Below are 13,104 nucleotides of genomic sequence, written 5' to 3'. Positions count from 1 at the left end.
TTTTGGCTTCCTGCTGTGACATTCCAGTCATGGTGCATCTGGGTTTGAGGTGATGATAAATGCAGGGGAGAGTTTGCTTAGGGGTGAATGATGGGAGGGTCAAAGTGCATGTTTGTGGTATGATTGGTGTTTGCCATAGATGCATGAGGTTGGGGCATAATGTAGCCAATCTTTTTTTCCTTATATAAAGATGACATTTCATTTAGAATAGTGTTGATTTTGAGTTCTAGACAGGCTATTATAGGGATCAGTTGAGAGGCGGTTGGGTCTATAGTGGGGAGTGAAGTATGCTGGAGCTCATCAAAGTTTGGGGTGGAAGCTAAGGTAATATCCAGCCTACTGATGTTGATGGATTCGGGTGCGATAGATGAATCAAACTGGGCAGTGGAGGCATGCCATGGAGAGGGGAAAAGTAATTCTGTTCGCGAAACCGAAGCTTCAGGGCATCTGGTAATGGCAGAGGCTGAAGGGGGGTATAAAAAGTGCGTGAGTTTTGGAAGTAGAAGGTTCAGCTAGTAGAGGATGGGGTGCATGGGTAATTTCTCTGTGAGAGAGTGGAACGGTGGTGGTGGGAGCAGATTGCATGGAGGCGCAGAGCCCAGGGAAGTGGTGATCGAAAATGGATAGGTTTTGTTCAGAGGCTTGCATTAGGATCTTCCCATTTCTATAAATGTCTATGGACAGTTATCTGCTAAAGTTCTGGGATGGGGATATAGTGAGCTTGCATCCATAAGGAATGTTGGGCGTATTAGTCACATGAATATGTTGGAGGGAAGTTCTTTCTCCATTTGGCGGGTTTCTTAGTGTAGAAGATGACGTCTGTTTCAAGGCCTCCATGTGTTGGACTGAAGATGTCTGTTATTAGTGTCTCTGGATGTTTTTTGATGAGTTTGTGTTTTGGAGAGGCTTCTTGGAAATGTAATACAGTAGTATCTTTCCATGACAGTGTTGCGATGGGACATTGGGTGTAGTCCTACTGCAGTTTTGGCAGTCTAGAGCCCTTCCAAGGGCAGTGGATCCTCCGAGATTGCTGCCTGTTGTACAGTGGTAGTAGTAAAACGCCACAGGAGTATAAAGCATAGACCACGTTGAGATCTAGGTGAGTACAAGAGAGCTAGCAAAAAAGTCTCAACCGGATTTAATAGAAATTAATATATATGTATGTACAAGACATTACAGGAAGGAAACAAAAGGGGGGAGACTCCAAGTAATTTGTTGAATGTGCTCATGGCATCATATATTTAAAACACAAATTATACATGACAGTTATATCAGCACTGTTAGCATAAATGCAGATGCAACCCTAAGGAACTTGGTGCATGTTGTGCTTGTGACAAAAAGGTGATGGCGCAAGTGACAAGTGAGGAACAGAGCGATAGGCGAGAAGTGATAAAGTGATATAGAATATATACAAAGTAATTATTCAATACAATGATTTTAGGATAATTAATCAAGGTTTAGAGCAATTCTGTGAACCAAAGATGAATGTGCGCCATAAATTGTGCTGGTAACAATTGTCGACGGTGTTTCGATCCTAGTGAATCAGGATCATCGTCAGGACTGGGTAGCCAAGATTGTAGGGGCTGCGACACACGGGGATGGGGTTGCAACAGTGGGCCAATCACTGGAAGAGTGATAGGCACTTCTTTGGAAGAGTAAGGTGTCAGAGGCATGTTGGATGGAAGTTAACAAGAAGATTTGGTAGGATCCCTTTGAAGTAGAGGGGGCATTGAATGCTGAAGAGCCCAGGTGAGCAGCTCATTTTTCCAGAATTTGTACTAGTCATGATATCTAGGAGCTGAGGGTTGTGGTGGGTTTGTAGGCTAGTCTGTCGGAGATGTCTACGTAATTTGAGGGCGTAATGTACACACAAAGCATGGGTAAAGTATAAGAGTAAACATGGACTAGCAGACATCAGAAAAGCAGGGTTACTACTGTGTACTCGAGGTAGGATAGGCAGAAATCACAGTGCAGGCAAAAGGTAACAGCATCAACATGAAACCACAGTGTATGCACAGAGAACCCGTATTGGCATAAGGTAGGTAATAATCATCTTATAGGCATGAACAGTATGTGCATAGAAATGCAATAATAACAATTGCAGGAGCATGTCAGACGGTGCTTTCAGAACAACGCATTGAATTAAATTCCAAGAGCATAATTCGACAAGCCTTGCATAACTGATTGTGAGACGAGTGGTGTGAATTTTATGGGGTGGGAAAAGTGCCACTAAACATAATCAGCCCGTGAGCAGAATCTACAGGCACCTACAAGCACATAGCATAAGAGCTAGCACAATCCTGAAAAAGTGGGGCTCCCGGCAGTGAGACCAGACATTGGGGAATAAAGAGACTGGTAGATTATATGTAGATGGCGCAGCCACTGCAGTAAGAGCCAAACAAGGGGCTGATGCCCTTAGTAAGACCTCGATGAAGAAGCCTTGTTTGTGAGAGGGGTGAGTAACGGGCTGGGTCAAGATCCGGGTAGAGATGGGAAGCCAGGGCTCACTTCAAGATGGTCGCCTCCTTTGTGGTTCCAAGAAAGAGGCTTTCAGGTGGAGAAGAGTCCTCTTTCAGTTTCAGGCAACAATAATGTCATACTGCAGGGGGGGCAGAAGGAGTCGTATGTGCACAAAAATGAACAAAATAAAAGTGTACCATGGGGAGAGGAGGTGACAACATGCCGAGTTCAGGCAACCAAGACTCCAAGCCGCTGCAGGTCAAAAATAATGTGCACCCATATACACGCCTCCCAGACTCGGTGGGGAAGGATGGTCTCGATTGGCCCCATTCCCTGACTCAGCGGGCCAGATTGACCCTTGTCATGTAGACAGAGGCTCTAGTCTGAGTACACTGCACTCACCAGTGTAATCCCCATTGGGTGAACAGGGATTCTGGTCAGAGCGCAAAGAGTAGTGGGCAGGCTGATCTCACGGTTCCTGATCCCAGTCTCATGTGGTAGGTGCTCACCATGCTGGTCAGATTCACTCTGGTCAGGTGGACATAGGCACCAGTCAACCCACAACACACTGTGTAGAATCTGGGGCTCAGGTCATACTCGTGAGCAGGCATGACCACTTCTCAACAGGAGCGGCTGAGGCAGCCGATCTCATCCGAAGGGGTCTCAGTCGCTGATCAGGCAGAAGGGCACTCGGTCAGTGGAAGTATCACCAGCTGAAATCGCCTCAATGTTGTGGATTCAACAACGTGGTATGGGAGTCAGTTACATCCAGGTAATGCAAGGTAATCCAGTTACTTGCATCCAGTTACTTGCAGGAGGTTCTCAAAAAGCATATAGAGATTTGGGGCATGGGAGGCTAAGCAGGGATTTTCATGAAATGACCCCAAAGATCGGGAGATCCTACTTAGAGCTCCATTCTGGTGGCCATCTTGCCTTCCTATCAATGGATTCCCCAGGCCAAACCGTTTACATTATTAAAGGGGGTTTTGGCATAGCGCGCTTAGAAATGTGTGTTTATATGCTCCAAGAGTCTTGTATACCATGGTGCCTGGCTACAGTGGACACCAGAGGTCGGGGGAGCACATCTGTGCATTCCCCAAGTAACAGCCATAGACCATGGGCATCCAACGAGAACTGCAGATCTCTGCCATTTTAGGGCCGAATGGGATAGATTGGAGAGAGAGGTTTTGACACTCACAGCTAGATTCATCAAGCCGAAAACGGCTCGCAAAGGGCCAGATTCTGAGAATCTGGCCCTTTGCAAGCGCAATTTTTGCATTTGGGATTCATCATCCCAAATGCAAAAATCGCTAATACAGAATTCGCATGTTAGCGAGGAATAGCATTTAAGGAATCCCTATTTGAGATTCCTTAAATGCAATTCAAGAAACTCTTACAAATAGCGAATTCGCAATTTCCAGCCGCTATTTACCACGAAGTCTGACTTCGTGGTAAATAGCGGAAACTTAGAAAAATGCACTTTAGTGCATTTTTCTAAGTGGTATGTTACACACACACATGTCCTTTGGACATGTGTACACACACATGTCCTTTGGACATGTGTGTGCGCAACATCAGGCTACATTTCCATTTCAGGGGTGCTACAGGGTGTCCTTTGGACACCCCTGGCACCCTTGAAATCGCATCCTTATTTGCGATTAGCAAATTGCTAATCGCAAATAAGGAATAACTCCCCATTCATTCCTATGGGCCTTTAGGCCTTTAGGCTCATAGGAATGTATGGGGAGGTATTTCTTATTTGCGATTAGCAATTTGCTAATCGAAAATAAGGAGGCTGTAGGAATCACAATTTATTTTGCAATTCCTACATGAATCCCGATTTGAGAGTCCTTAACAGCGATTCCTTAATAATCGCTATTAAGGACTCGCAAATCAGGACCATGATGAATCTACCTGTTAGCCTCTAGGGGCCGGAGATGGCCCCACTAAAGATTAAGATCTGCATTCCATGGCCCTATGGCAGACAGGCCCTACAATAGAGGGGGGACATCCGTGGTTCAAAGGGAAACCGCTTTAACCACCCTGAACGTTAAAGAAACGCAACAGTATAACTACTTGTGCCATCCTTCAGCAAAGGGTGTGATATGCTTGCCGGGATGCAGTACCGGAGATCCCGGACTGCATGGTGCACATTGCCAGAGGACTCTGTTGTGCACATAGAGTATAACTGCCCATGAAGGGCCTTTTCTGAATAGAGGTTGGCCTGGGCCGCAGATCTCCTGATGTGGCATCATGAAGTGTGCTCTCCATGGGTCCATCTGCGGGAAGCCAGTTCTCCCAGAGATCTCAGGGACTTCAAAGATCTCCTGCAAGGGACCAACACCATTTAACTGTGTCACCTGAAGAGTTCTGCCCTCTAATGTTCCCGCAGTGGCTAAAGAATCCAATTGGGTAGCGCACTGTGAGCGTGGAATTAAGACTTGTGTTTGGAGACCAGATTGTCTAGTGTGGAGCACCAGACGTCATGCCGGCATCTATGGTGTGTGGTTCCTGTAGTGCAGGGACCTTGACACTCAAAAATGCCTAGTTGGTTGTGAGCGGACTCACCACTTGCGGGACCACACGTGGCGCATTTTGTCGATTGTGCCGCATCTCTCTTGTGCGACAAGGTGACTATGTGATAATTGCGTGCTGCGTCTTATTCACAGGGTGTGGTCCTCGGAGGTGGGGGTGTACCCGTAGTATTGCTTCATTCTAACTCATGTGGCTTTGACTGAACTTGTGCCTGTGTGTGTGACTGGACTGGTCTGGTGCAAACTGTATCATCGTGCACTGGACTATGTGCCTCATTTTCACAGAGGTACGGAATTTGCAACTCTTTGTGTTTGAATACCTGAAGTGTCTGGTGCAACTCATACTAACACGCACAGACGTTGTGCTTTGATTGCCTGGGCACGACCATGATCATTGTGTACCCTCAGGGTGCCTTATCCTATCGAGAGGATCTCCCGTGTTACTCCCCATTCATCAGCTGTCCCCTTTTGAACCTCATCGTGGCAGAACAACTGACTTCTCTACACCTGGCCCCTCCCAAAGACATCTTGACACCAGGTAGTAGCGAGAGAGATTGACCATGTTAAAGTAACGTTTCCAAGACAGTTCGGAAGCGTGTCAAAGACTGCATGACTCCATTGTGTTTTGAGACCTGTGGATGAACTTCCCAAATGGCTTCTAAGCTCTACTTGTTTATGTTTACCTTTTAATTGAAACTTCCTACATATCTCCAGCTGCTGCCCCAAGGCTCAGACTAAGTGTGACTTTGGCTGCGTGCGGCCTTGTATGCAGGAGGCCGGGCTGGTTATCTTCAATCCGGAGGAATAGGACAATAGGGTGGGCCGGAGGGTGGAGGGAGGCTGGAGCAACGGAGTCTGCAGGGTGTAATCCACTGACCTTTTGGTCACCAGTGGCACTGCATTAGGGAGCTTAGTGCGCATGTGTGCAAGAGCACCATGTAGTGGTGCAGAGTGAGTGTGTTGGAGTGATAGTCTGCAGACTGCCTGTAATTAATTACACTGGCCAGAGGTATCACTTTATATGTTGATTTCATGCGAAAAGTTGAATACAAATGATATTGGGTTTATCTCATTGTTCTGGACCGCGGTGCTGCTAAAAAGTAGTCTATTTTTGTGTATGTACATATCTTCGATATCATTGTGACACGGGGAGCTCTCTATAACCTGGGGGACTGCATTATCAGGATTGCTAGTGTGGGCCCAGGATGGACTACATGTTGTACCACATAAGGGTGCTCTCTCTATGGGGGGGTGTAAGATTAGGAATAGTCCACAGTATGCATACAATGGAAGTCATAACAATGCGAGTGAGCTTAGTACTGCTAGTAATATTAACAAATGTGTTTTATGCCCTAAAGTATATGATGTGCATGTTATAATGATTGCATATGTGTGTTGAATGCAACCGTTTTTACATGCATCCTGTCTGAAGTCTCATGTGACGCTCAGTGTGTTTCTCGAGAGTGACTGCTGTTCCTTTGCTTTACACATTGCCTCCGAATTACGCCTGAGTGCTCAGTGCCAAGCTACCCAAGGATGAGCACAGCTTATGCAGGGAGTGTAATCACCCGCCCTTAAAGGGAGTGGTAGTTACCGCCTGGCTGGGGGCATCCCTTCAGCCAACCAGAAAGTGGTAGTTCCAACAGAAGGGATGCTCCCAACATGGCCATTTCAAATAACGATAAGTAAACCATTTCTAAATCTGTTCTAAGAGTCAGTAAAACTCATAAATTGGGTTTATTACTAAGGAAAAATGTTTTAGTTGGTTATATTTCCACAATTTTAGCGATTCACAGGGTTTGCGTCCGCTAAAATTGTTTTGTACTTTTGGCACTCATAAGTCAGCTTTCTGTTTTTTTCTTCATTTTCCCCATTTTATAGTCCCTCGCTTTGGGAGCTTACAGCTAGATTCATCAAGCATTTTTGCAAACGCAAATGGTGCGAATCGCAAAATTCGGCCGTTTGCGCCCGCAAAAATGGCATTTGAGATTCATCAATGGGTCATGTCATGTACTCGCAATTTGAAAAATCGCAAATAATTGCGATTTTTCAAATTGCGATCGCATTTAAGGAATCTCAATTAGAGGTTCCTTAAATGCAATTCATGATCCATTTCTGAATTGCGAATTCGCTATTTTTGGTCGCTATTTACCGCGAAGTCTGACTTCGTGGTAAATAGCGAAAACTTAGAAAAATGCACTTTAGTGCATTTTTCTAAGTTGGATGTTACACACACACATGTCCTTTGGACATGTGTGTGCGCAGCATCAGTCTACATTTTTATTTCAGGGGTGCTACAGGGTGTCCTTTGGACACCCCTGGCACCCTTGAAATCGCATCCTTATTTGCGATGAATGAATGGGGAGTTATTCCTTATTTGCGATTAGCAATTTGCTAATCGCAAATAAGGAACATGAAGAAATCGCAATTATTTTTGCGATTTCTACATGAATCCCGTTTTGCGAGTCTTTAATAGCGATTCCTTAATAATCGCTATTAAGGACTCGCAAAACGGGACATTGATGAATCTAGGGGTTAGTCAGCTCTTTTTCATACTTTACACTATATAAGGCAGAACAATAAACCATATATTTCTATTTGCTCCAGTCAATGTTTAAAATAATTGTAGATTTGCAGCAAAAGTACATTTAACGTATATAACATTAATTTCCTTGTGCCTTTGGTGGACATTCCTATACTATAAATAGGATACATATGTTCAAATATCACTTGAAATATAAGCTCTTATCAAAGACTACTACCAATGGAACATAAAGGAAAGGCAAACATTGATATGCAATACCATTTGACATGTCATGGTGTATTTGTTTCCTGCTTTACAATATGGTTTAAAATTGCTGATATATTACATTTCCAAAGTAGGGTGTATTTGATCATTAGAAAAGGGATATTTACCTTCAGTGCTGTTAGACATTAGCGGTGTTTCAGAGCTGATGAAATTATTTTTCTTCATTTTTATGTCAATGATTATATCTGATGATGTTACTGTAACCTGGGATTGTGGCAAACTAACAGTGACATGTTGTGGTGATTTTAAACTCTGTAAGAAACAGAGACAAATGAACAAAATTATATTTAAAAATATTTATTTGTTTATATATGAGGAATCCTTAACACACAGCGAGCCCGCATTATGACTGTTCTGGGTTTAACCCTTACAAACATAATCAAACTCCAATAACTTATTGAAAGCTGAAAAGAAATGATGCCCTCAAGTTTTAATGATCATGCATTTGAGATGGCAGTTCCGTAAAGGATTAGTTTACTTTATGACAGAGAAAATCTCACAATGGTTGATAAATGAATACAATATGTACTTTAAACATTATTATTCACTGGAATTCTATCCCATTGACTACTGGAGCTAATTTTTAAATTCACATATAAATAACTAGGTAGAAGCACACATACACACATGTTTAATCACTTAAATTATAATGCTAGGCAAATAAGTATTCCAACAACAGCTCTTAAGAGGGCTTCATCATCGCAAGTCACTTTTAATTTACCAATAGAACAAGAATATTCTTTGGAATTACCCAGTGAGCCTTTAAAGGGACATATTTACAAGCCCCTATGCCCACAGGAACGTCATTTTTTAAGAATTTCCTGTGGCAATAGGTGCTTTGCCTTATTTACAAGGTGGCGTAACACCACCTTGTAAATAAGGCACCATTTTCAAGCTATACTTAGTGTGAAAGGGGTAGGCAATGGGTGGTGCGGTGGGTGTTCAACCACAAGAGTCATCGATTTTGATGCTGTCCCATATTTACGAGGGTGGCGTAAATATGGGGCAGCGCCAGAATTAATTTCTTGATACTGGAGAAGCTACTACTAGTTTTACCTAAATGCTCCAGGTCCTTAGTGCAGGTTTCTAAGAACCATGGGGCATAGCTATGAGCCCCTGTACATCGCTCTAGCACTACGCAACATAGTGCCAGAACGACGCAAATGAAAAATTAGATTTATGATGCCACACAAGGCCACTGTGCGTGACTTCATAAATCTTGAGTAATGTGACGCAGTGAAAATCACTTTGTTGCATCATTCAAGGCAGGGTGCGTTTCTATAGGTATTTGTGGTAAATGCTTACTATATCTTTTCCCCTCTACCACTGCATCAGAATGTCCTGTGACATCATGGAATGTTAAGTGCCTGACTCTAACTAGAGAGTCAGTTGGTCATCTCAGGCTGAGGAGCTGGAAGCTCTCTCCTGGTGGGGTTTTCTACTTATATCTTACTATCCTGTAACCTGCCACCTTACTACTTGATAATAAAGAAGGATCTACTACTACAACTGGACTACGCATCATTGTTTGTGTACCACATTTTTGGTGACTTTTCTTGGACTAACCTACGCTGCACAGAAAGAGGATTGTAACTCAGCTTTAAGGAAACCAAGGACTGTTCTACATTTAAGTAAGTGTATTTCTTGAAGATCAGAGTAACGCCCAGTAAACCCCACCAGTGTCCTTTTCAACTTGGGACAGCCTGCACCCTGGGCGTCTGTTTTGTGAAGGAACTAACTGCCATCTTGCTGTCATCTGGAGATTGTCTACCTCCAGCTTTAAAAGCGTGTGTGACCCAGCTGGCCTGATCAACCTGTTGTGTCTCTGTTGCTTTTACACCTTGACAGTTCGCCCTCCCTACATTTTACTGTGGGACTGGTGAGACAGTTGAATGCTCCCATCTTTCTTAGGTGAGCTTTTCGCTATTGCCTTCATGGACGCGCCGTGCGCAAGCAGTACTCCCTTCACGACAGCGTGTACAAGCCTGGAATTTTTGCGGTGAGTGAGGAACAACCACCCATCATCCGTTTTCTCAAGCTTGTTTATGTGATCTCCCACAGTGTGCTGTTTCCTCTGCCTTCACAAGTTTGGACTATTCTGCGTGTTCAGGCAGCGTGTGGAGGTCTGGAAGCCTATTTGCATTATTCCGGTGAGTGGGAACATTTTAGAGGCGTTTTGTGTACTTTGGCAATGCCATTTACAAAGTGGCGATTGAGCCTCTACATCTTTGAAAAACCACCCGCTATAGCTCACGCACTAACTTACCTGTCTCGAGGAGCCTTTGTGACATCTGTTCTTCTGCCACTGTCTTCTCCGTCACATGTCAGAACAGCACGTCTTCGCCGTGAGCCATCCAGCACTAACGTGACGACATGCCTCCATTATGTTTCATTTCACTGCGCAAGTCTACGCAGTCAGTGGCTACGGCTTTGTTCGGTCCTGTCACTTGGCCGTCAGCTTTACTGTTATCTCATGGTCCGCTCCAGTCTGCCTTCTGTGCAAGTACTCCGACAATTGTTACAAGTCCTCCGACAAAAGTTTCACCAAATGGTTGAAAATCAGCAGCGTTTGTTTTCGGTGTACTACCGAGAATGTTTCCCTTTTCGTGACTTCCTCCATGTTATTCGGCATTTCCGAATGAATATTATTTTATATTTCTCGGCACATTTGGGACTTACCACTTCCAGAAGCAGCGTCTTACAAGAACTCAGGGCATGTCACCCTACTTAGTTTCCTGCTGTGAAGTCTTTCTTCAGAACTCTTGGACAATTCTGGCTAAGAAGACCTCGGGTGAGATGTCGCTCACCGGAGCTGAATTATTTTGTTTATTTTTATGCTTATGCTTCAACTTATTTGTTTTTCAGAGTATGTAGTGGGTTGGTGTGTGTGTTGAGCATAATGTACATTTACTTTTGGGAGGTTGTTATATGTCAGTGGTTGTTTTATAATATACCCTAACATTGTGAGTTTGGGTTGAGTTCCTAAGGCGATGTTTTAACCCTATGATGTACCCTTATTTGGGGGAGAGTCTGTGGTCAGTCATTGCCACGTTTCCTTATGGTGTACCCTGTATATTTATATATATAAGTGACGTTCGGTCTCAGGGTGGGTTTCCTGTGTTTCACTCTGCTTTACCAGCTAGGGTGTTTGTGTCTAATTAATACCCCTTCCATGTACTTAGGGTTAGTACTTATGGTGTACCCTTACTTAGGGGAGATTGCGGGGTAGGGTGTTTGTGTCTCATCTTACTCCATCCATGTACATAGGGTTAGTACTCATGGTGTACCCTTATTTAGGGGAGGTTTTGGGGTTGTGGTGCCAGTCAGCACTTACATTTTGTTCCCTAGAGTCTAGTTGTTACTCTTTGGAGAAGTTACGTTGCGCACTTTCACGTAGTGTACCCTTTTATTAGGGGAGGTTGTCTGCATGTAACTAATTTGTTAGAAAGTTTCAAAGATTAGTATCTTTGTGTACCCTTTTCTGGGGAAGGTGGTGTGCGTTGTCAGCGCCGCCATTTAGTGATGTTATCTTGAACAATTTCTACATTGTTCAATGGTGTACCCTTTTGTTAGGGGAGGTTATCTGTGTTGGTCTAATTTGCATCACTCTGTGTGGGTAGTTGAGGTGCGTTGTCAGCGCTACCTCTTGGTGAAGTTCCGCCACTTTTGTTAGTGTGTGGCTACTGTGTATTTTGTTCCAGGGGCGTTAGTTCCTCTGGTGTACCCTTTCCTGGGGAGATGTTGTGTTCCACAGTTTAAAAGTTGCTCTTCTAAGTGTACCCTTAGAAGGGAAGTTGTTAGTGCATGTCATGCGCTAGTCTTTATTACAAAGCATACCTTTTTCTGTGTAGGTTACCAATTTATCTTATTGTGCTCTCTTCCATCTGCACACAATTTGTCAATTAGTTGATACACCCTACTTAGTTTACCGGGATCGCTACCTTGTTTTATTAAGGAGGGTGGATGGGCATGTAATGTAATTTTGTATGTAATTTTGCATTTCTTTCTACATGCCTCTTTTAATTTTCTCTCTGCTTTCACGCTTGAGTTTCCTGCTTTTCAAATTGTCTCTCTGACTTGCTCTTATGTCTATAGTCTCTTCTGGTTTCTTCTATTCTATCTTAACTTATTATTTGCTGTTGTTCACTAACGGAAGAGGATGTGTGGTAAATGCTTACTATATCTTTTCCCCTCTACCACTGCATCAGAATGTCCTGTGACATCATGGAATGTTAAGTGCCTGACTCTAACTAGAGAGTCAGTTGGTCATCTCAGGCTGAGGAGCTGGAAGCTCTCTCCTGGTGGGGTTTTCTACTTATATCTTACTATCCTGTAACCTGCCACCTTACTACTTGATAATAAAGAAGGATCTACTACTACACCTGGACTACGCATCATTGTTTGTGTACCACAGTATTGTGTGAGTGTTCCTATGCAACATCCACGGATTTTGACACATTACCAGATTTACAAGAACACCTAAACTTGGGCCAAAAGAGTATCACTTGCCAAGAGAGGCGTAATGATGAGAAATATCTTTATTTCTCCTAGTTTTTTTTCTCTTTCTATGTGTGCTGCATTCTGCACCGCACATTGAAAGAGGAAAAAGTCTCTCAGGATTGTGTTTGTGCAGGAAGGTGCCCCTTCCTACACAAAAACAGTTCTGCATGCAATGCCGGGACCGCTGCACCATGCTGCAAGGGTGCCTGCATTGGCGCTAGGCAGTCCATTGTGCACCAGCACAGGGGAAAGGACAGGAATGCGGCGTATCGCCTTAAATACGGCACATTCTTGCCCTTTCCAAGTGATACAGCGGAGCAAGGTAACTTGTTGCGCTTCTCTGTGCCACTTTCTCATGTATATGGCTCATGTATCTCTCTAGCCAAGGAGCTCTCATGATCTAGTCCCGACTGGTCAGCTGGATCTTTTATAGAAGGGCAAGAACTTCTGCCTTTGTCTCCCTGTAGCAACAACAGACCAACCAGGTGATGCATTGAAGGTAGTTTATGTCCCTGGGAACCATCTGGAGTCTGAAATTCTTCAGTCTTCTTTTCCCAGCAGTTTGGAATCTTCTTTTTCTTGAAGCCGAGGAATGTTCTGTAGAGCTAGCGGTAAGTGCCATTCTAATTCTGCACAGTATGCAGTGATTGGCTAATTCCATACACCCTGTTTGCCATGGAAAACCACCTACTTTTGCAGCCGTTTATTTCTCTCTTTCCTGTAAACCTTTGCAGATTCCCTCAACAAGATGTCCTAGTCTTCTTCCCTTTGCAGGATACTTTTCAAGCACAAGCCTTTTGA

At 43.9% G+C, this 13,104-nt stretch overlaps 1 protein-coding gene across 1 annotated transcript in view; it reads right to left on the bottom strand.

The window, feature by feature from the left end:
• TNFRSF25 (TNF receptor superfamily member 25) overlaps positions 1-13,104 on the bottom strand; it is a 251,561-nt gene that overhangs the window by 22,434 nt on the left and 216,023 nt on the right. Inside the window, exon 9 of the mRNA XM_078640947.1 lies at positions 7,911-8,055. Within this exon, the coding sequence (XP_078497073.1) occupies positions 7,911-8,055 (145 nt within the window). The remainder of the gene's footprint in view (positions 1-7,910; positions 8,056-13,104) is intronic.

This window comes from Lissotriton helveticus, chromosome 5_1 (assembly GCF_964261635.1).
Source record: "Lissotriton helveticus chromosome 5_1, aLisHel1.1, whole genome shotgun sequence".
Taxonomy (NCBI): domain Eukaryota; kingdom Metazoa; phylum Chordata; class Amphibia; order Caudata; family Salamandridae; genus Lissotriton; species Lissotriton helveticus.
Note: the sequence above shows the minus strand (reverse complement) of the source record. Positions and strands in the feature narration are given on the sequence as shown.